At 41.3% G+C, this 20704-nt stretch overlaps 1 protein-coding gene across 4 annotated transcripts in view; it reads left to right on the top strand.

Annotated features, from left to right (window-relative positions):
• GRHL2 (grainyhead like transcription factor 2) overlaps positions 1–20704 on the top strand; it is a 71586-nt gene that overhangs the window by 21852 nt on the left and 29030 nt on the right. For 3 of the 4 annotated variants that reach the window (XM_027804151.2, XM_027804096.2, XM_014277046.3), the window contains exons 5-8: positions 138–190; positions 3750–3906; positions 6406–6517; positions 12003–12097. In XM_027804151.2, coding sequence (XP_027659952.1) covers positions 138–190; positions 3750–3906; positions 6406–6517; positions 12003–12097 — 417 coding nt within the window. The remainder of the gene's footprint in view (positions 1–137; positions 191–3749; positions 3907–6405; positions 6518–12002; positions 12098–20704) is intronic. The other variant, XM_027804200.2, reaches the window with a different exon arrangement.

Here is a 20704-nt window from a genome sequence, read left to right as displayed (position 1 = left end):
CTCCAGTTTTTAGGGATTTTGAGTTTTAAATGGATGGCTTCTTCTGATGGGTCCTTAAATAAATATAATTCTACTTTTCTTGGTATTTACATTTTGATTGTATCAAACTATATTTAATTGTTGTTTTTATTTTTCAGAAGTATCGCAGTGTGTCAGTGGGGGCTGAAGAATATATTTACGAACAAACAAGGTATGGCGTAAGCTTTGAAATGTGTTGACTGGCATCACGTAGGAATGTATCAAGGAGAGGCTGCCTGTGTCCACTTCCCACTCTCCCTTTCATCACCTGGGGGCACCTGCAGGGTTCCTTGATACTTCCCAGCATCACTCTCCCCTGCTTCTGCACGTTAGCTTTCATATCTGATCAGCTTATGTCGTCATCTATTATCTTACCTCAGCATGGTTTTAAGTTAGTAATTCCTCTGAAGCCTGGAGATATGCAAGATTGAAACTGTTAAGAGAGGGCCCCCAGGTAACAGGGCATAGCTTTGACAGCCAGGTCATGGAAGATTTTCCCCACCTTTCAGGGTGGCAGGATGCACAGGTCATATGTCCAGGATGCTTGAACTGGCTCCACCAACATTATGGATTTCTCACCTTTATTTTCCCTACTGTTTTTTCCTAGTTACTCCTAGTAGGTTTTATGGGAAACCCTCTGTCTTTTTACACTGCTTGTTGTATTTCATGTTTACCTATAAAATAATGTAAATGACATATCTATTACAAATCATGTAAAAACCCCCTAAGAATTCCAAAAAGTGTTACTTTAAAAAAAAAAAAGTTTCAAAAAGTGAAGTTAGAAAGGAATAGTGTCCTCCCTAAGCACAGAAAAATGTGTGCATAGAACAGGCAAACACCGCAGAGTCCCTTTAACTAATAAAGACTGTGATCAGTAAAGCTTACAAGCCGATGCTTCATTTCATGCTTGTGAATAGTTCTGTTTATATCTGAGAGATTACCCTCACTTTAGAAGCAGGAACATGCCTACATATTTTTCCTGGAGTAGGCATATGACTGCTTCTGTAGTGGAGGTTCCTTACAGCTTGATCTTTTTTTCTGAGGAATATTAAAACAATCATTAACTCTAGTCAGCTCAAAACTGAGTCATTACATAGACAGTACATACGAAACAGATACTTAGCAAAGACTGCTCACTTACTACACTGGAGATATATATAGATATATATATATGTATTTTAAAAATTAAATCTTGAAACACTGGTATTGTTAACAATTCTCAGATGTTAAGTCCTTCATGCTATGGCCCAGGTCCACATTAGAATGAAACCTCCAAATACACATTAAGAAAAACAAAATGTTTTTTTCCTGGGAGTTACTTGGAAATTATAGGTACTCGGAAATGAAAACTTCAGATTGAAAAAAAAAAAAAAAAAAAAAAAAGAAAAAGTGGTGAATATGAAAGTAATTGGAAGCCTGGTGGAAGATCCTTTAATGACTACATGGGGCTTTAGTTAAGACTCATGGTGAGATTCAGAATAGTATTATAATCATCTGAGTGACTGCATTAAGTTTTAAGGGTAATAGTAATCTTCCTGCTACAGGGCACACTTTGATTGCCAGCTGGGAACAGGAAGAAAATTCCCAAGTGGTACCACAGAGAGACTGCAGAATTGGCCGGGTGCAGTGTGTCTGGGATTTACATTTTTGACATCTTTCTGAAACATACGGAATGCCAGGAAACAGAAGACCAGACCGTGGCAGACTGTAGGCAGCTCTGTTAAGACACTGTGTGTCTGACTGGTTCATCCTAAGCCCTTCTCAGCACACATCCTTGTTAAGCTTTCTGTCTGGTGGGAAATGTTGAGGTGCATCTCCCAGGGCACTCAGCATGCTTTGGCATGCGTCATGCAGCAGTCTTGCAGCATGCAGCCTGCAGTCCCTTCGTGTGACACTAAATCAGAGGATATGCCCCCACCAGTAATGGGAGGTCAATCCATAGGGCAAGCATATGCAGCAGGATGGATGCTGGGTCAGCAGCACCACTAATTCTACTCTTTTGGTCCGCTTAGATGGGGACATCCCACTTGCCAGTGTTGACAGAGCCTCTGTTCCCCTTGCACCCAGGACAGAGGGGCTGTGGCAGTGCACACTACGGTGGGTGGCCGTGGAGGGGACCACAGTCCCCTTGGCGCTGCCTTCCCACTGTGTGCAAGAGTCTTTGTGTTGGCAGCAACTGCACTGTTGGGAAATGCTGGTACTGCCATTGGTGGGTTGGATAGGTGTAGGTTAGTGATTGCTTTTTACTTACTTTTGCTTTGATTTGTAACTTTTAAACAACTAGAAAAACTGACTGGATTTCCATTTATAAGCTAGGAAACCCTGAGAAATTGTCTTCATTTGCTTGAATGATTGATACTAAACTGAATAATTGATGCCAAACTGTCTGAAATGTCTTCCTTTGGGTGGAAAGACAGTGGATTGCGTTATTTTTTTCTTCTGCCTTCTCTTCAAGTGGGGATTTAAATGTTATTAATATTCATGCATTTTAATGATTTTTTCCCCTTTTTCATTGCATAGTTAAAAAAGCTTTTGTCTTCCCCTTACTTCCATATTGCTTTGGCAGTGTTATGATGATTAAGTAGTTGCTTGAACTAGAAAGTTGAGGATACACTGTTGTTTTGGACCAACATATTCATCCTTTTGGTTCTACTTCAGCAGTGCTTTAAATACTTTGCTGAATTAGGACCTTTGTGAAAATGCTTCCCCCCTATCTCCAGTTTGTGAGGACATCTTGCAAGTGACTCCTTGCATTAAGCTTCCTGTGGTTGACCAAATGCAGTTTGAAGAGAAGATTTATTCTGCAAGGTTAACATTATTTTTCATTTAAGAGAATGTGAGGAGCTGCAGGCATTGTTTTTATTGGATTATTGTTCAAGCCCATTATTGGAGGATGTGACTGCAAGAGGCTCTGTGAGAATTGTGTTCAGCTAACAGTTCACTAGTCAATGGAGCTTTAACTTTTCATTGTTTGAGAACTGCTTTAAAGGTGGAAAGTTCTCCTATGAAGGAGGGTCTTTTCTAAAATCTGACTTCCAACACAAGAGCAAACTCTTTTTCTCTAATTTTTGTCTTTTTCTAAAGGGAGGTTACTTGATTGCAGATACAACTAAATGTAGGTATTTTTTTCTGTCTGATTAAGTGTGAAAAGAAAGCTTGTAAAAACCTTAATTGCATGTTGCCTTTGAACAAATGAACCTACTGTCCCTTCTGGTTGTATTCCTTCTCTGCACTGTGCTGAAAGTAGCAGCTGGACTTTCCATTGTCTTTGTCCATCTTTTGCAACAAGTTTTACTCTGGCTTTTTTTTGTGGGTTTTTTTTTTTGTTGTTGTTGTTTAATGTCTGCTTCTGTGACACTTTTAAGTTTAAATGTCTGTGGAGGTAGCTGATTTCCTGCAAATCACACTGAATTCCCTCCTGGTATTTGACACTCTCACTGTGGGGTATGTAGTCTTGTACTTCATGATGATTCTTTTTAGAGAAAGTAAAGATGTAGTCTTTGATCCAAGAGGCTTAAAGTCCAGATAGTTTTACGCTTGATTGCCAGATCTGATGAACTTGAAAAAAGAAAATTGCATTTTAAAATACCTGTGTGACCTTTCCTTGGAATTTTATTATTAACTTCTTATGCCTTGCTCATACAATGCATGAAATACATAATGAATGGGGACAAAGAGAAATGGAGAAAGTGATATGGATTTTATTGGTGTTTCTCTTCCTGTCTCTTCAGCAGCACTTTTCAGTATACGCTAGAAGCTACCAAATCTCTGCGTCAAAAGCAAGGGGAGGGGCCCATGACCTACTTGAACAAAGGACAGTTCTATGCCATCACCCTGAGCGAGACGGGTGACAACAAATGTTTCCGGCATCCCATCAGCAAAGTCCGGGTATAGTCTGTTTTCTTTCCTAGGTGGGAACGGAGCCCTGCAGATAAATGTAGTTGTGGTTGGCTGGCTTTTAATTACCTTTTTTCTTGTGGGAGAGGATAGAGCAAGCTTACTTTTTTTGCACAGTGAAAAGGTGGGAGAGTAATATCATTGGTGGTCTCAAATATTTTGGGGTACAATTTTTTCAAAGTGTGATCTTGATCTTATGAGTTAATTATATACATATCTGCCTCAATTTATGGTTTGACAGAATGGTAATTGCACAGATACTGCACTTGACATTGGTGAACTTATCATTGCACAATTAATGAAAAAAATCAAAGAACTGCTACGTCTATTGTGTTAGTCCATCTTCACTCACTTGTGCACTTCAGCAGCTACTTTCCAGTGCATTTTAGATAAAATGTGAAGAGTTGAAGCCATCCTTTGTGCCCTAAGATTTAAAACATGTACGTTGTATAAGTGGAGCTTTCACTTAATATCCACCCAGAAGTATGACAAAATGGATGATTTGCATCTTAGATTCTGCAGCTAGAACTGGAGCTTGGGTACTCAGCAACATCTGCCTGGTGAACAGGCCTCCTGATTTCCCTGGTAGTGTTTTTGAGTAAGCAAATCCTAACCCAGTAACCTTGGAATGAACAATGAGCCTCAGAGTTGCTGCCCTGCAAATTTCACCCTGAAGCTGGAAGGGCTGCATATGTATGAGGCTGCAAAAGTGTTTCCATCCAAATAAATGAAGTACTATAAAAATGTTGTGAGTTTAGTCAAAGGAACCAATGAAAGCCAACATGAGCAGTGAAGCAGACAACAACCTATATGTTTCTGTCGTACATGAAGTTTAGAGAGATTCTTTCTAAAGAGAGGCAATGATTTGTAAACCTGAACAGCAGTTAATTTTTAGCCTGGTTTCCTTTCCTAAGGACGTGAGGCTGATGATGCTGTTTTGTTGTTGGCCGAACTTGATGTAAGACTTCTCTGCTGCTGAAAAGTCTCTCTCCCTGCCAGCTACATGTTCCTTCTCTCTTTGTGGTGACAGCTTTAGCACTTACACAGCTGAAAGAGGAGGCAGAAGCTCACTGATCTGGCTGAAAACCAGTCCTCATAAGTTTCGTTCACTGCCCAGCCCCATGAGTTTTGAAGCTTGGCAACAAAAGGGTGGAAATTGTAAAGGAGAGAGGAAACCATTTCTTTTGGAGGATGTACAGTTTACAGAAGATTGTGAAACCACACACAACTTTCACGATCGTGTTCTGTTTGTCAGGCCCCCAGCCAAGCGACTGTTGAATTTATTGCCAATTCCATCCCAACCTGACAATGGCACAAGAGGTTTTGAACGTATTAAACCTCTACAAGTCCCATGTAAGTGGTTCATAGAGAAAAAAGATTAATGCTGTCCTCGGTGGAAAAGCTACAGGCTGCACTGCCAGTTCTGATTGATGCATCAGCTGGCCAGCTGTCACATACCTGATGACCAGCCAATGTGCATAAGCATAACTCAGGACTCATCCACGACCTACACTGCCTTGTGCCCACGCAGTACCTAGACACGGAAGACGCAGCGATGATGTTTGCCTTTTATAGATGGAATGGAGAAGGTCACAGAGCATGTGAAAGGTTGCGGTGATGACTGTGTGGAGGGACACAGACCATGAATCAATCGTGAACCAGTTCCTCAGCTTATGGAACAGCTTGATGGTGTTTTTTATGAGCTTAGTGACTTGGGGTTAAAGGAAGAATGGGAACAAAAGAGGGTATTTAAAAGTGAATTTTTGGTCTCTGTGATTTCTTTTCACTTCAGTTTACCTAGTATGAAAATTCTTTCATGGTTTTGTGTTTTTTGTTTTGCTTGCATACAGCAGAGCTTTTTTAAAGAGCCTTAATTACCCATGTGAAGTTTTGCATGAATTTTCAATCTGTTTCCTTTGAATCACACAGTTTAACAAAGGGAATTCAGAACCTGAACTGAAAAGCTCAGGAAAACTCAGTAAATAGTCACACTGGGTTTGTCATTAAATACATGTATGCAAGCGTGCTGCTCCCGAGAAGGGTATTTGTACTATGTATGCTAAAACTGAAAATGTCCTGCCTTTAGCCAGTGAGCCTAAGCTCCGTAACAGTACATCCCTTTACAGTGTAATGTCATCTTCCAGAATGACACGGAATCTGCACTCCAACACTTGGACTGGACTTGGATCAGAATTGGAATTGGGAATCCTCTGACTTTGAAATGACCACTTTTTACTTAAGGCAACTTAAGACTTCTTAAATCTAAGAATATGATTGCATTTTATTTGGACTATCAAGAACATAATCCGAGGCCTTGCATTATTTTAAAACTACGTTTCTTCTGCCCTGAGTCTTTAATCTTTTACAGTCTGATTACTGGGGAAGGGTAGTGACTGGATCAGCATTAAAGGCATATGGGAGATTTTAATTTTTGTATTTCTGACTACTAATTATATTAACTAATGCAACTTCTGGTGTTGATTTTCTTAGAGCGTGGTCATGGTTGTTTTCAGTGAGGATAAAAACAGAGACGAACAGCTGAAATACTGGAAATACTGGCATTCTCGGCAACACACAGCTAAACAGAGGGTCCTTGACATTGGTGAGTGTAAGAAGATCTCCAGATGTTTTGGGGAAGGTTGCAGAATGTGGAAAGCTCTGTACCTTGCACAGGGGTGTGGTTGTATGTATTGACAATGGCTGCAAGGCTTGTACCACAGCTTTTAACAATGGCTCGTGCCTGCTAGGGCTTGGCTGTGGAAACTATGAAGCAGGATGGAGACCATGCAGAAGAAATGGTCCTCAGTAGTCACAAAGAAGAGCTGCTCCTTGCATGCGTGCTTAGTGGTTTTCCACCTTCTGCTGCTAGGAAGTCAAGGTCTGCACCTCCTCAGGAGTGGCAGAATGTTTGTTTCCTTTAGTTTTTCAAAGGCTGAGCACTCTTTGATCCAGTAACAATAGCAGCCCACGTAACAGTTATGTTAGCTAATCTGATGCGTAAAAGCAGCCTGAGTGTGAAGATGCCATAGTTATGGTGACAGCAAAGGAGTGCACAGAACTCCTACACCCCAGTTTTTGAGTCTTGGTGTCAGAGAGAAGTGAGGGAGAAGCGAAATCTGGTGTGCTGTCTTGAGAGACCTGTTCACCAGTCATCCCATCTAAGGTATTTACAAGCCCATTTCAGCGACAACTGCCCCATCCGCATGCTTGGGAGATTTTAGCAGAGGAAGAACACATACCTGATGCCAAGGAGCCTGAAGTTGAAATCTGTGGGAGTGTCTAGACATCAAGCACTTCTCCCCTCCCACGTGCAGTTTACACATGCAGCCATCTGCAGCGGATTCCAGTCAAAGGAGTCGGCAAGACCAAAGCAGACAAAGTCTATCTTGTTTTGACCGCCTGAGGGAACCAAACCATTGAATGGCAGGAATGAGAGGGGGCAGAGGGGGAAAAAAAAAGCAGGGTTACTTGGAGAGAGCACTGTAAGACTTCAGGGGTGATTGAACAGGGTGATCAGGCAATCAGTCCCCAAGCGGTCCTACTCATGCTGTGCCTTTCTACTTTCAAATGCTGCAGCCTCCACTGTGGTTAGCATTATGTAAAGTCAAGTGTATTTGGTCAAAGCAGCTTGTCCTGAATCTCCCTTCTGCCTCTCCTCTTACCATCATAGTTCTGGCTGAACTGTTTCCCCAACTTCTGGGTATTTTAAAAATTTTTTTTCCCCTTTGGAGTAGTTAAGGCAGTAAAACCTCCACCCCAGACCAAATGACTCCTATCATGACATGTTAAAAGAGCAAGTATGCCACGTCACAGCTATTTCTGAAGGCTGCCTGTTTTTTTGTGCTAGTCGCTACAAGCTTGCAGTGCTAATGCTCATACCTTTGAAGGTATGTGCTGAGGAGCTTGTTCCGATGCAGTGCCAACACCCTCCAACATACTGCACTGGTGGGGTACTGGCACATTTCAGGGCCCGTACTCGGAACGAGTCAGCTTATGATGCATATTCTGTTATGATGCATATTCTGTTATGATGCATATTCTGTTATGATGCATATTCTGTAAAACAGTGCTGTGCAAAATGCAGTGCTGTGCATGTGCTGTCTGTTTATCTGTGTTAAAGTGAATGTCTTTTATGTTTCCATTAGTTTGAGATGAAGTAGGTCTGTGCTGACTTCTGAGGCACTCTGGCATGTGTTCTTTATTTGGACTGCAAACATGAGTGAAGCACAGTGTAGTAAGACTTACTGATAATAGCACTCCCTGTCAGATGTAAGAACTGTAAGGGCGCAGTTCACCTCTGTGTTCAGAAGGAAGACCTGGATGTTGCTTGGTAGTGTTTTCTTGAGAACAACTGAAACGCAGCCTTAGCTCTTACCAGGTGCAGTGTTTCTGAAGTACGTTTCATTTTCTTTGGGACTTACATTGTGGATATTGTGCTTATTAGGGCAGAATGGCTCCCAACCACATTTCCCATGAAGCTGCATTTAGCAAAATCTTCCAGTTTTATCATCAGATGATCTAACTGAGCAATGTCATCCAAATTTGAAGTTGGCCCTACTTTGAGTGGGAGTAGAGCGGGAGTTGAACGAGATAACCTTCAGGGGTCCCTTCCAACCTAAATTATTGTGTGGTTCTATGAAGATTTTCCTGTACATTAAAAATTAAGATCCTTGAAGAGCTCCCATAGAGGAATACTGAGTTAATGTCCAGGCCCTGTGTAGTTAACAGAGAGAATTAGGTGTCTATGAGGGAGACTAGCAAATGCCAGGGTACGCCATGGAGAACCATTTAAACAGGCAGTGAAAGAAGCTTGTTGAGGACAGGGGTGTGTATCAGGTTTGCCCCATCTTCAGAGGATGGTCTGGCAATCTGCTGGTAGCCCCACTTTTATTTTGGATTTCACTCCAACTATCAACAGTATATAAAGGGTTAATCATGTATTACGCTCTTTTAAAACTATCTGTGAATAGCCATAAATCTGTGTAACATACTCCATAGATGTTTATAATACTTAATATTATTTTAACTTAATGTTTGTAGCGCATGTTTAACACCTGTGAATCCTTTTTAAGTGTTTAGGAACGCTTTTTTAATCTGGAGCGTGGCTTGGTCCTTAGCAGGCAAAGAATCAAATAAATTCAAGATGTTCCAGTTCTGGAGTCCAGCTATTCAGCCCTCAGACAGGGGTGACGACTCTGCTTGTGCTGCTCTCCCGGGTGGCACAGGTCTGTCTGTCTGCCTTCTGGCCTGCGATTATATTCTGGAGATAGAGGAAATAGAGTGAGTTCTTCCCCCACTGCAGACATGCAGGGGTCACAGCTTTAATTTGTTTTGTGTACTGGCTGGTGCACCTCCTGGGAGGAAGGATGGTTGAATGGATTAGATACTGTACTGGGTCTGAAGGTGCTTTGATATTAATAGGATAAGCATGTACTTACATGTAAGCAAGTCCTTAGTGCTTGAGGAATGAATCTGAGGACTTGACACTTACTAAGCAAGAAGGAAAGGTGTTTTCCAGAATTTAGGCTATGTGCTGTTATGGATTTCTCTGAAGGAGAGAGGCACTTCCATAGTTTTTAGCAGGAGTGAGGGGGAAAAAAAAAGGCTGACTTTTCCACAGTGCTGTGACATTGGATCACTAGCTTTTTCTTTTAAAATAATGTCAAATAAAGAGTACAGTGTTAGATTGCAGAAAATACTGATTATTTAGAATCAGTACCATAGTTTGACAAACACTGGAACATGTTGAAACATGGACATAGAGTGGGTGTGGAAGCTTTAGATTGGGATTATTTGTGCTCCAGAGGTTTGGCCATATGTTTTTGCAGGATATTTTGTATTATTTATGTGCACAACACAAAATCTACTACAATGGTAAGTAATGCATGCAAATTATTAGTGTTTAATGTTGAAATTTACCATTGTTTAATGTGCAGTTTACCTAAAAAAAAGAGGAAATAATTCCTGTGGAGCCATTTTCTAGCATGGTGAAGAACCCCAATTTTCTATTTCTGGTAACACATAGAAGCAGAAGAGGAGAAATTGTAGTCACACTAACAACTTTCAGATATCCTTGGATGTAAATACTTTCTTAATCCTTCTTTAATTATCTGTAAATTGAGGGAGTAGGATGCACTTTTGCTTTTAAAACAGCACGTCATATAGTCACTCCATGAGATTTGTGTATGGCAATTAAGGAAGCGGAGGCATGTGTTGGGGGAAGGGAAGGGTTGATGGGATGGGAGCTTCTGACAGCCTTTTAGGAGAAGAAAACATGTGTCTTTACAAGACATCTTGTTCATGTCTTTCCAAAGTGCACCTACACAGCATGCCCATATGCAGCAGTCAGTTGCACGAGGCACTTTCTGGTGAATCATAGATTTAAGGGGTGGGTGGATGTGTGCAGATGCATATTAAGCTACTTATGTGTCTTCTAATTTTTCTCATTTGCATTCCCACACTGAATTTAGATAGTGAAGCCAATGACTTCAGTTAGAGAGGAGATCTAAGTTCATGATGGGGATGAAAAACCCGCCTGCCTTCTCAAACAGTGTAACTTGCTGCATCACCAAATGTCTTGTGCTGTTCCTATGGTCAGAACAGTGAATTTTTACTGCATCCAAAATCATTCATGTATCCCAGGCACACAGTTTCAGTTGACCAGGGAAATGCCAGCATGCCTGCGTTTCAGATGAGAGAAAAGTATACTAATTGTATGTCTCAAATGTTACATAATTATCTTCGTGCAGCAATGGTTTTGTTATGAATTATTTTAAAACTATTATTACCTAGGAATTACTTTTTAGAAATCAGCTGTTTATTTTCAGAAGGGCAAAGGAAATTAATATTGAAACCATTTGGGTGTCTCATTTGTAGAATACAAAAACATCCTCTTTCTATAACTGATTACAAATCTAAGTATCAGTGTGCTTCTGATTCTTAGTGAGCATTAGATCGAGATCACTGCATGACATAATTTCAGCCCTCTGGCGCTGAGTCCAATTACAGCCCTCAGGGGATTCTATGGAAATGTATATGTCTCCGAGAGAGTTGATGCATTTGCAGGAACAATCTGGAAGTTCCTTTAATCAAGAAGATATTACCTCCTTACAAACCTGGTCTTTCTATCTGTCATCAAAATAAGAAAGTGTGTTAAATTGGCTGGCAAAGGGAGAGAAAAAGGGGGCTTGTTCCTCTTTGATTGTGAAGAAGTAGTTACCTGTTTTATGTGGTTTCCCACCCTTGTTTTTGGGGGAGGGTTGGGTCATCTTTGAAATTTGGACTTCCTCCCTCTTGCTTTGCATTCCTTCTGAAATGCTAGCTTATTGATAACAGTAACAGCCCTTTAGAAAGAAGTGAGAAGAGGGTGCAGATTTTGTAGTTGGACAATTTGAAAACACTTCATGTTTGTTTGTTCGCTATTTTAGTATCATTCACACTTTGAAGAAAGGGTCTTTGTGGTTTTATTTCTTTGTTTTGTGTGGTGCATTTTTTTTTTGTTGATTGGTTGAGGTTTGGGTTTATTTTTTTGGTTTTTTTGTGGTGTGGTTTTTTTTGTTTTGTTTTTTGTTTTTTAAGATAGAGATCCAGCATCCAGTGCAGTAATTTCTGGGAAAGCTGAAACATCTGGGCAAGAAATATACACTACTGGTTATTTCCTCCAATGATAACTCTTAGCCTTTTAGAAAGCTTCTTCAGGGTTTACTGTCATGTTGTTTGGTTATGTCAAGATTTGAACAGTCCCTTTAAATGTATCAATAGCTTTTAGTTAATTCTCCAGTTTTGGCCATTCCTTGGCCAAGCTAATGAATACACCCACTTATTCCTACTACGGTCACACCGATTCCTTCTTGAGAACAAGCAATATTTTGCAAGAACACTAGCTAGTGATGCACTATGCGTAAGACTCAAGCTGCAGTATATTACCTCTTTGCAATTAAGGTTATTAATTATTCAACATAAACAATACAAGAGGTAGTTTTGAGGCATTAGACAACTCAGCTGAAAAAGCAGAGGTACTACTAATTGTAAAAGCGGAAGTTCAAACCTTTTTCATGAGTCGTCTGTTTGTTTGTTATTTCTTACAGCTGATTACAAGGAGAGTTTTAATACCATTGGGAATATTGAAGAAATCGCGTTCAATGCCGTGTCCTTTACTTGGGATGTCAATGAGGAGGCAAAGGTGAGGAAAAGCCACACAGATGGTATGCCTTTATAACCATCTATCCTTATTCACTATACACTTCTCTCTGTTTTAACAAATAATAAGAAGTATAGGTGGAGGTGAGTGAGCTTGGTCTCTGCAAAGCCAGGCAGAGGGTGGTCTTTCACTGACCCCAAGGATTCTGACTGTCCGTAAAAGGCAAGATGGTATGTAACGGCTGTCGAGATGATAGTGCATTCACACCTGTATCACTGATAAATAGAGACATAGTTCTGAGGAAAGCCTGCAGGGCTCTCACAATGTAGTTTCTTACTTGTGGCCTCTCAGTGATTTTCCATTTAAAATATGCCCAGCCTGAGAAACATTAAAAGTTTTCTTCCTACTTGCAAAGTCAGTGTGGGACACAAGGTGTGAATGTTTTTTTTCACTAAATAAAGAATTTTCTACACTGTTAACATCTCCAATAATCAATATTCTGTAAGATAGACTATGCCTTCCTTTGTGTTGGTGCCATTATTTTTTACTACACGGACTGTCCCTGCAATTGGGTGTGAATGTATTTTTGAGAACTGGTGCAATCTTTCTTTTTTTTTTTTTCCAAATGATCAAATGCCCTGACATATGGGAATTTTGCGTTCAGGGATCTGACTGCTACAGTGAACCTATAAACCAGGGCAGCAGAGCACCTTAACAAGTTTCTTATAGATAAAGTTATCCAAAGGGTGGCAGAGTGTGTCAACTGCATAGAGTAGTGTAAGAGAAATGAAAAGCTGCTGGTAATTATAAGAAGTTATTCATCCCTGGAAAGCAAACAACAAGGGAAATAGAAATAGGTTGTGTAAAATGAGTGGGGGTAATGCAAGACTTGGGAATGTAGAAGTAATAGACAGCAAACACTATTGAGCTTAGTGAAGTTCTGATATTGTTTTCGTGTCAAATACAAATTGCCCGATGTTCAAGTAATGCTAAGGGTCTTTCAAATACAGAGACATCTTCATAGATGGTTCCCCGCTGCATTTCTAACAGAGTATTAGATAGATTGCCTTGAGCTAGTGAGTCCTGAGAGAGATTGCATTGAGCATGGAGTGGTAGCATTAACACTCACTGTCCTGACTTGCTGGCTGAAGGTGCTGAGATTTTTTAGCAAAAGGGGTTTTCGTCTCTGATGCACATTTTAAAGGGACAGTCTGCTAAAGAAAAGACAGTAGGTCTGGAAACTACCTAGCTCTTTCAAAAGCTACCCTTGGTAAACAAAGTTGTACTTGGCCCAGTCGCTAGTGGTGCTGTATTTACTCATGGAATGATTACATTATCACTGCCCCAGATATTCCCATATTATGCGATTCCATTTTAAAATACAGCAGTATGTTGTCCTCTGCAGTCACAACAGATGACCATTGTGTGCGTGTGATTGTTGTGCAATCAAATACAGCACATAGAGGTTTGGGATCTTTGACATGACTTTCCCAAAGACCTTTATAGAAGCACTACCAGGGCTAGAACATGGCAGCCTCATACCACTGGCAGCTACCGTCCCCGTTGCAAGGGCTGGCAGTTCTTTAATACCTTTGCATTTCCAGCTGCAAGCCAGACTTAGCCAAGACACCATGTTGGCCTAGGAGCAAGAAAGCCACATCCACTAATATCGGATGTTATCCTTGGCCATTTTGTTCTAATCTCACAGCATTCACATTGCTCTTCCCTTGGGTGCCAGAACATTAAGAACACAACTGTTGCAATGATAGCTGGAAATACAACATAGTATTTTTAAATAATGACTCTTTTGTTGTTGCTGGATTAACAGAGTGTCAGGAGTGAAATTGAAGAAAGCCATTTGTGTTTTTACAGGAAGTAGTCATTCAAATGCAAACTGGCTTATTTATTTTGGAGGATAGTTATCAAATATCTGATCTTTTAGGAGCTTGAACTGCAAATGTATTGATATTTTTACAAATATGTACAAATATTACAAAAGTAAGAGTATTCATAACATACTTTGGTATTGGGCTGTCAAGCATAGATCAGGTTGTACCTGAAAGCTTGTCACCATGCACTGTAGTGTTTCCCTCCGTGCACATGTGTACACGTCCCCACATGCTTGCTTCTGTTGGAGAGTCTTTATAAATAACCAGTTGTGCTGAGTCTGGTGATTCCCATAGGATGCCCCTGCGGTGTTTGAAAACTGTGGACTTGGAGGTACGTCACTGAAGGCTATTTTTTCTCCAGCAATTACCTCATCCAAAAGAGAGGAAGAATTTCAAGGCCTGATTACAGACTCTCTTTTCTTAAGCTTTTTGAACGATGAACTTTCAACTGGCTCCATTGTTTCTGCTCAGTGTTGTTTTCCCTTTTCACAACAATTTCAAGATTAAAACTTAACTTCACAGACACAAAGACCTTTCTCTTCCAAGTCACACAAAAGCAGCACAGAGTGGTTCTTTCCAGGGCCTTTGAGATGTGATGAAGCGCTTTACTGGCCCAGGAAGAAATAAAGGAAACAGACCAGTTGTTGGAAGTGCACAGGGGAGTGATCTTGAAAAATCAAACACAAGCAGAAATCACCTAGCCTTTTGGTCACTTAACCGAATATCCCTGTCTCTCCTGGGAGACTAAATCCTGCATCTAGGAAAACTTACGTGGACCATCAGATTTCTCACTTTCCTACTCCACCTGGAGGACAGCTGATTTAAAGCCAGATTTCTCCTCCCACACACAAGCAGAGCAGTACCCTCCTCCTGGAAGCCCGTCTGGATGAGGGTATAATAACAGCTCGGGTGTGACAGCCAGAATCTGCTTGCTAACAGTGAGCCTGCTAAGGGTTTGTAAGGCAGCATCTCAGTCGGATCTTATGTGGAAGAAACAGGCATTCAGAGAGTACAGGCAGACACCTCTGTAGCCTCAGTAATGTGAAGGGAACTGGGGTGCGGGCTCCAGCTCTATGCTCTCGATCCCTTGTCTTTTGACAGCTGCTTGGCAGAGCAAGTCGGTGGAAGAGAGAATCTTGTGCTGCATGTGTTGAGCTGTGGAATAATATCACCATTGCTTTCCATAGACTAAGGGAACAGCACCAAAGTCAGAAACACCACTCTGTTAGCATTTTCTCTGATGTATTTGCTCAACAGCAGCAGTCCCCTTGCCTTCTGGCAGAGCAGAGTTGGGCTCAGCACATCCTTACCTTTTCCTAAAGCAACATCCTTTTCTGCTGGGACCATTGTCTAGAGGTCACCGTGGGGCTTGTGGTTCAGAGCAGGACACAGAGAAATGAGGGGAATGGTCTACACCCATGTCAAACTCTTCCTTATACTTCCTTGAGACAAAGATAATTGTGCAATAAGGAAGCAGAGGTAGGAAGTGAAGAGTCCATCGTTGTTTCACTCCCATATTTACTTCTGTGTATAAATACGCAACGTTTATGGGCAAGGTGATTTGTTAGCTCCCTTTTGTTGAACCTTGGTGCTATGTTTGGTATTTTTAAGGGCGTTCTTTTAAAAAAAGGTGAGGAAACAAATAAAAATTAACCAGAACTGGCTGACTTTTTAACCATCTTTTAAAAGTCTTTTTTGATATGCTAGAAGGTAGTTAGTTGCCTTGCTGTTGCCCTACAGAAGATTTTGCTGCAACATCTGGCTGGTTGACAAAGTTCTACTGGAGGCTTTTGGACAGAGGGCTCAGTTTCAGTTTTGATAGACATAATCTGCCTGCTTGCAGTCTTATTGCTGACAGAAGTTAGTTTGCAAGAAAGATAATTAAGAACCAGAACTCTCCTGGTCAAAAGAGAATATCTTTGTCATAGATCATGCCAACTCTTTGAGAGAAGTCTTCTCTCTCATTAATACTTCACTAATTTAAAATGGTTAGGATGATGTTGCTTCTGAAGCAATACATTAATTTTATATTTTTATGGAAAGTACTTCTTAACCTTAAATTCAAAGGTGTGAAAAATGTCGCCTTAAAGCAGTCAAATATTACTTTTCAGTGATACCAAGAAATTACTGATTTCTGCTAAGCACTGCAACTTGGACGTGGGGTAAACAAACACGTTGGCAGATAATGTTATTCAGGCAGGTGCTGGCACATGATTTTTGGTGTGTACAGTAGTTGTGTGCTGTGCGGTTGTTGTGTATACTTGCGTGCAATCATTGTCCTGCTATATTTAACTGAAATGTAGATCTTTAATCCAAAGCATGCTGAAGCCTCTGGGAACCTTTCCAGTTATTTAATGAGTTTTGGCATAGCCCATACAGTAATAAGCTGTTTTCAATGAGTGAGTGATTTGCAGGATTAGGTTCTTGGGTACTGTGGGCTGAAGTGAGTTATGATTCCAGTGGGCACAACTGTAAAATCAAGCTTACAGAGCAGCGCAGCCTCTAGCAGTGGTTTGTATTGTGACAATCCATATTTCTTTAACATCACTAGTGATACTCAGGACAGGTTTTGGCTAGTATAAGAATTTTTTGCTCATAATTATTAATTTCCTTCCTAAGTTACACCACATTTCCTTTAATTAGGGAGGAAATTAACGTTTTCTCTACTCTTTTAAATTTAAAGGTTGGAGGAAAAGATACTTAATTTTGGGGAGTTATTACCAGAAATTATGTAGGATTAGACTTGGCAGCTGCTTTAATACACCCTATGTGTGTGTGTGTGTGCAAGTGTGCGTATGTATGTATGTATATATGCCAGGCATGCACACAGACAGGTATATATCAAAGAAGAGTTGACCTGTGGTAGCAAATAATGTTGAAATTTCAGTGTATACAAGTGGCTTGGTAAGTATGTGTCTGGGATTCAAGGCAAATGGCATTTTTATGTAGTTGCTGGGGTGTGGTGTGGGTTGAGGAAGCTTCAAAAGAGCAGTGTAAACATTTGCTGGAGACATTTGTATTGAAATAAAACAAAGGTCCTACCTTTGTATGGGATTTATAAGTTAACGGCTGGCAGGAGAAACTGTAAAACCACACTTTTTGTGTGTATGAGGGATGATGGGATTCATGTTAGTCATTTGAGAGACAAGTCATTTAACTCTTTGTTGTTATAGTCTGGAGGGATGAACCCTTCTAAAACAGAGTTTTGTAAAGACCCGTCACCCAGGCATACGTTGATTCTATGTGTTGCCAGTATTCAGTAGAGAAATCACTGTAAGTTTGTGATCTTGTGCTATAATGCACTTTTCCCTCTTTTCTGTCCTTGGCTCCTTCGGAGATGATGGGAGCCAGAAATGTAAATAGTAATAAAAGGCTTATATTAGAAGTTTCATAACTGTAGATGTTTAAAGTGTAGAAGTTGAGAGACTGCGGCAGGAGTCATGTTGGCTGGATTAAATGATAAAAGGGGAAATGGATTTCTGAACCTTGCTTTCTCTTAAGGCAGGTTACTTACTGTGTTTGTGTCTTGTACATCGCTAATTATGCTGCAGTATTTAACAAACAGTCAGTAATTCACATAATAACAGCTACACTGTGGAGGAACGCCTTCCCTGAAACAGAGTGCTTTTTTTAGACATGCTTTATAACATACAGAAGAGTTGTCGTTATCTTAGGCCACTTTTGAAGCTTTCTTAGGCACCAAATGCTTCTCCAAGTAAGTTTTTCATTGCCAATGGCATGCCTGAGCTGGAGTCTAGATGGTGCAACTCTGTCATGAGTTGCTATAATCTAAGAGATGTTGGCATTAAAAAAAAAAAAAAAGACATCACTGTAACGGCAACCCAGATGTATTCCTGATAGCAAAACATTGCTAAAATCCAGTTTGCACAGGGAAAAAAAAACATTTGTAAATTAATTCAGGTACAGCCATAGTCACATCCATTAAATTAGTTCTAAGTCAAGTGTAGACAGCGCCCTGGGGAAAAAAAAGCAGTGATTTCCACTCCTGCTACTGTCATTTCTACTGAACTCTGCATTTTCTAACCATGTAACTCTACTATGGAAGAGACCAGTGCAAGGAGGTTCTTAAACCTGTGTGTCTTCCAAGAGAGGCAAAGCCGGATTTCATGTTTTCATGGCTCCCCATGGGGTTGTTTTGCTCCTTGCCTCACTGAGAGTGGGAGTACCTGCATTATGTACAGGAGCTGTAAAGGAGGGAAAGGTGAGGGTTGTAAAGGGCAAAGCAGGCAGTGCTTGGACAGGCAGACAAAATCACTGCTGCTCAGAGCAGGCAGCATTCCTCGGCCACTGCTCTGGGGAGGTGAAAGGTTTTCTGGTTAGAGCAAGGGCAGAGGCAAGGCGACTGTCCAGAAGGTTCCCCAGGTCCTGTTCACCACAGCAGCCTGCTGCACCATGGTGTTAAAACTGCTGCAGATCTTCAGTCACGTGGAGAAAAAAACTCCTAAAATCAACTCAAGTAGCAGAACTGATGCCCTCTTCCCCTTCTCTCTGCACTCCCCATGTTTTTCAAATCCAAAGTCAGTGTTGTGCTTTACAGGAAAGCTAATAGAAGATTGTGTGGAGACAAGGTTTTCCCAAAAAATAAGTCATCTGTGCTGATTCAAATCCATCTGTATATCTGGCGAGGTGCAAATTATATGACAGAAAGTAGTACACTTTATGTGCATGAACATACAGTCATTGCTCCTCTGAGAGATCCTGATGTATTACAGTGTCAGGGCAGGATATCGAATCTTACAGCATCAATCTATTATTCATGCTGAATAATCTGTTGTTGCTGTATGGGGACTCTTGAAATGATAAAGTCTGTCTTCCCCAGCCGCTCCTACTCTGCTCTGTTTCTGCAGGCAGCAGCAGAGATCACACACAGTGTATGTAGTTGATTAAGGTGGGACAAGATCTTTTTTTACTTCTCAGCTGAGTGTGCAGCAGAGGTGGTAGATGCACAGACTGCTGGGTGGGTGCAAAGCCTGCACGTCCAACCCTCAACATTTTAACGTGCAGTTTGGAAAATCCCAGTGCAGAAGTATGGGCTAAAATATAGCAAGTCCAGATTCTGTTTGATGCCAGACCTCATTCCACTGCTCTGTGTTCACACACACTTTAAGGTACTGCCCTGACACTGTAAAGGAGTCTGAAGGCACATGGAAATTCAGGCCGTCACATTTCAAAGGCATGTGCACCGGTATCCAGGCTTACCTTTGGAGCTGGAGACCAGGTTGTAATTTGAAACAGAAATAACACTATCAGCTTCAAAATCAGTTTCACCTAGGGCCCTTCCCCTCCCTCCCTCCTCTCCCCGCAGTTAAAGTTCAACTATTTCATTTGTAAATGCAGCTCAGCGATACAATCAGGAGCAGAAATGCAGAGGGGCCATTAGCTCAGTCAGGCAAACAAGCGACTCTGGCTCCCTCATAAAAAAACCCCGACTGTAATGTTAACTTCTGCCATTAAAGTACCCCCCCAGCCTTGCCGGAGCCCTTCCTTATTCTCAGCAGCATTTCTCCTAAGGATGCTGCATTCTGGTCACTCAGAACTGTGTCATTCGTGCTCTCCCTTCCCGAATGCTCCCAGACCCCAAGGGGCTGTTGGCCTCTGCCCTGCCCGGCAGGTGTGCACGAGGTTCGCTTGGGATCTCTTCATGAGGTCCGCTTGGGATCTCTTCCCGAGTGTGCTTGTTCTGCTGGAGCAGGTTTCACATCCTCATGGTTCAGGAAATAATGTACTGATGGTTTCTCTGACCTTTTCCTTAGCTCACAGTTTTGGGGTTTGGTTGGTTGATTTTTTTTTTAAAGTGAGGAAAAGTAAAAAAGTAGAATCTGGCTAATTCGTAATTGCCCCAAATTACTATGTCATGCACATATTCCTCACTGGGAGGAGTAATTGCATTTGTAATCCAGTTTCATCTCTCAAGTTTCAGGCACGCTGCCCTAACTGAATGCTATCAGTGATATTTCAGTTCACAATGCTTGCTCCGCATCAGAATAGTCCTGGGGAGACCTTTCTCCCAGGTCCTTTACAAACACGTGGCAGATGAGACACACCTTGTCCCATGGTACGGATGGAGATGAGAGGGCAGGAGATGACTAGTGGCTATCAACAGATGTAAGTGGGTATGGAAGGAGAGCATGAAGATGGTTTTCTGAAGTAAAGGCAGGCGGGCTGTGTGTGCGTGCTGGAAACTGAGGGCAATGTCAGGTTGCATGGATGCTACATCGCAAAGGGGACTTTTGAGAAGAGGTAGGGAATATTTCTATAAATGTTTGAGAAACTCCTTCCCAGCTTGAAAGACAGGGTGAAATGCATTTTTGAAATTGAACTAAGGTGGTGAGGGGAAGATCTGGGGTATCTCTTGATGGGGTGGAAGGAAGGGGTACTGCTGGTGAGAATGTGAAAAGAATTTGTAAAATAAAAAAGAGTAGGACTTGTCTTTGGCCACACTGAATTTAAATTGTGAGCTGTCAGAAGAACGAGCCAGACCAAAAGACAACTGGAAAGGACAATGCAAGATGATCTTGCTATGTCTATATTAACAAATAATGCGAACATACAGAGCAGGTTTGTAGTGTGAAACAAGTCAGGGCTAAAGACCTGACACCCACGAGGCACATTTTAGGTTTTATCTCAGATTATATTTAGTCAGCTCCCATGGACGGAGCAACCATTAGCAGCTGTAGTATGTGAGTTGTGCCCCTAGGGTACATCTTCTGGTCTGGCTTTTCCAAAAATAATCCGCCTC

This window comes from Falco cherrug, chromosome 3, assembly GCF_023634085.1.
Source record: "Falco cherrug isolate bFalChe1 chromosome 3, bFalChe1.pri, whole genome shotgun sequence".
In the NCBI taxonomy this organism is placed as follows: Eukaryota; Metazoa; Chordata; class Aves; order Falconiformes; family Falconidae; genus Falco; species Falco cherrug.
Note: the sequence above shows the minus strand (reverse complement) of the source record. Positions and strands in the feature narration are given on the sequence as shown.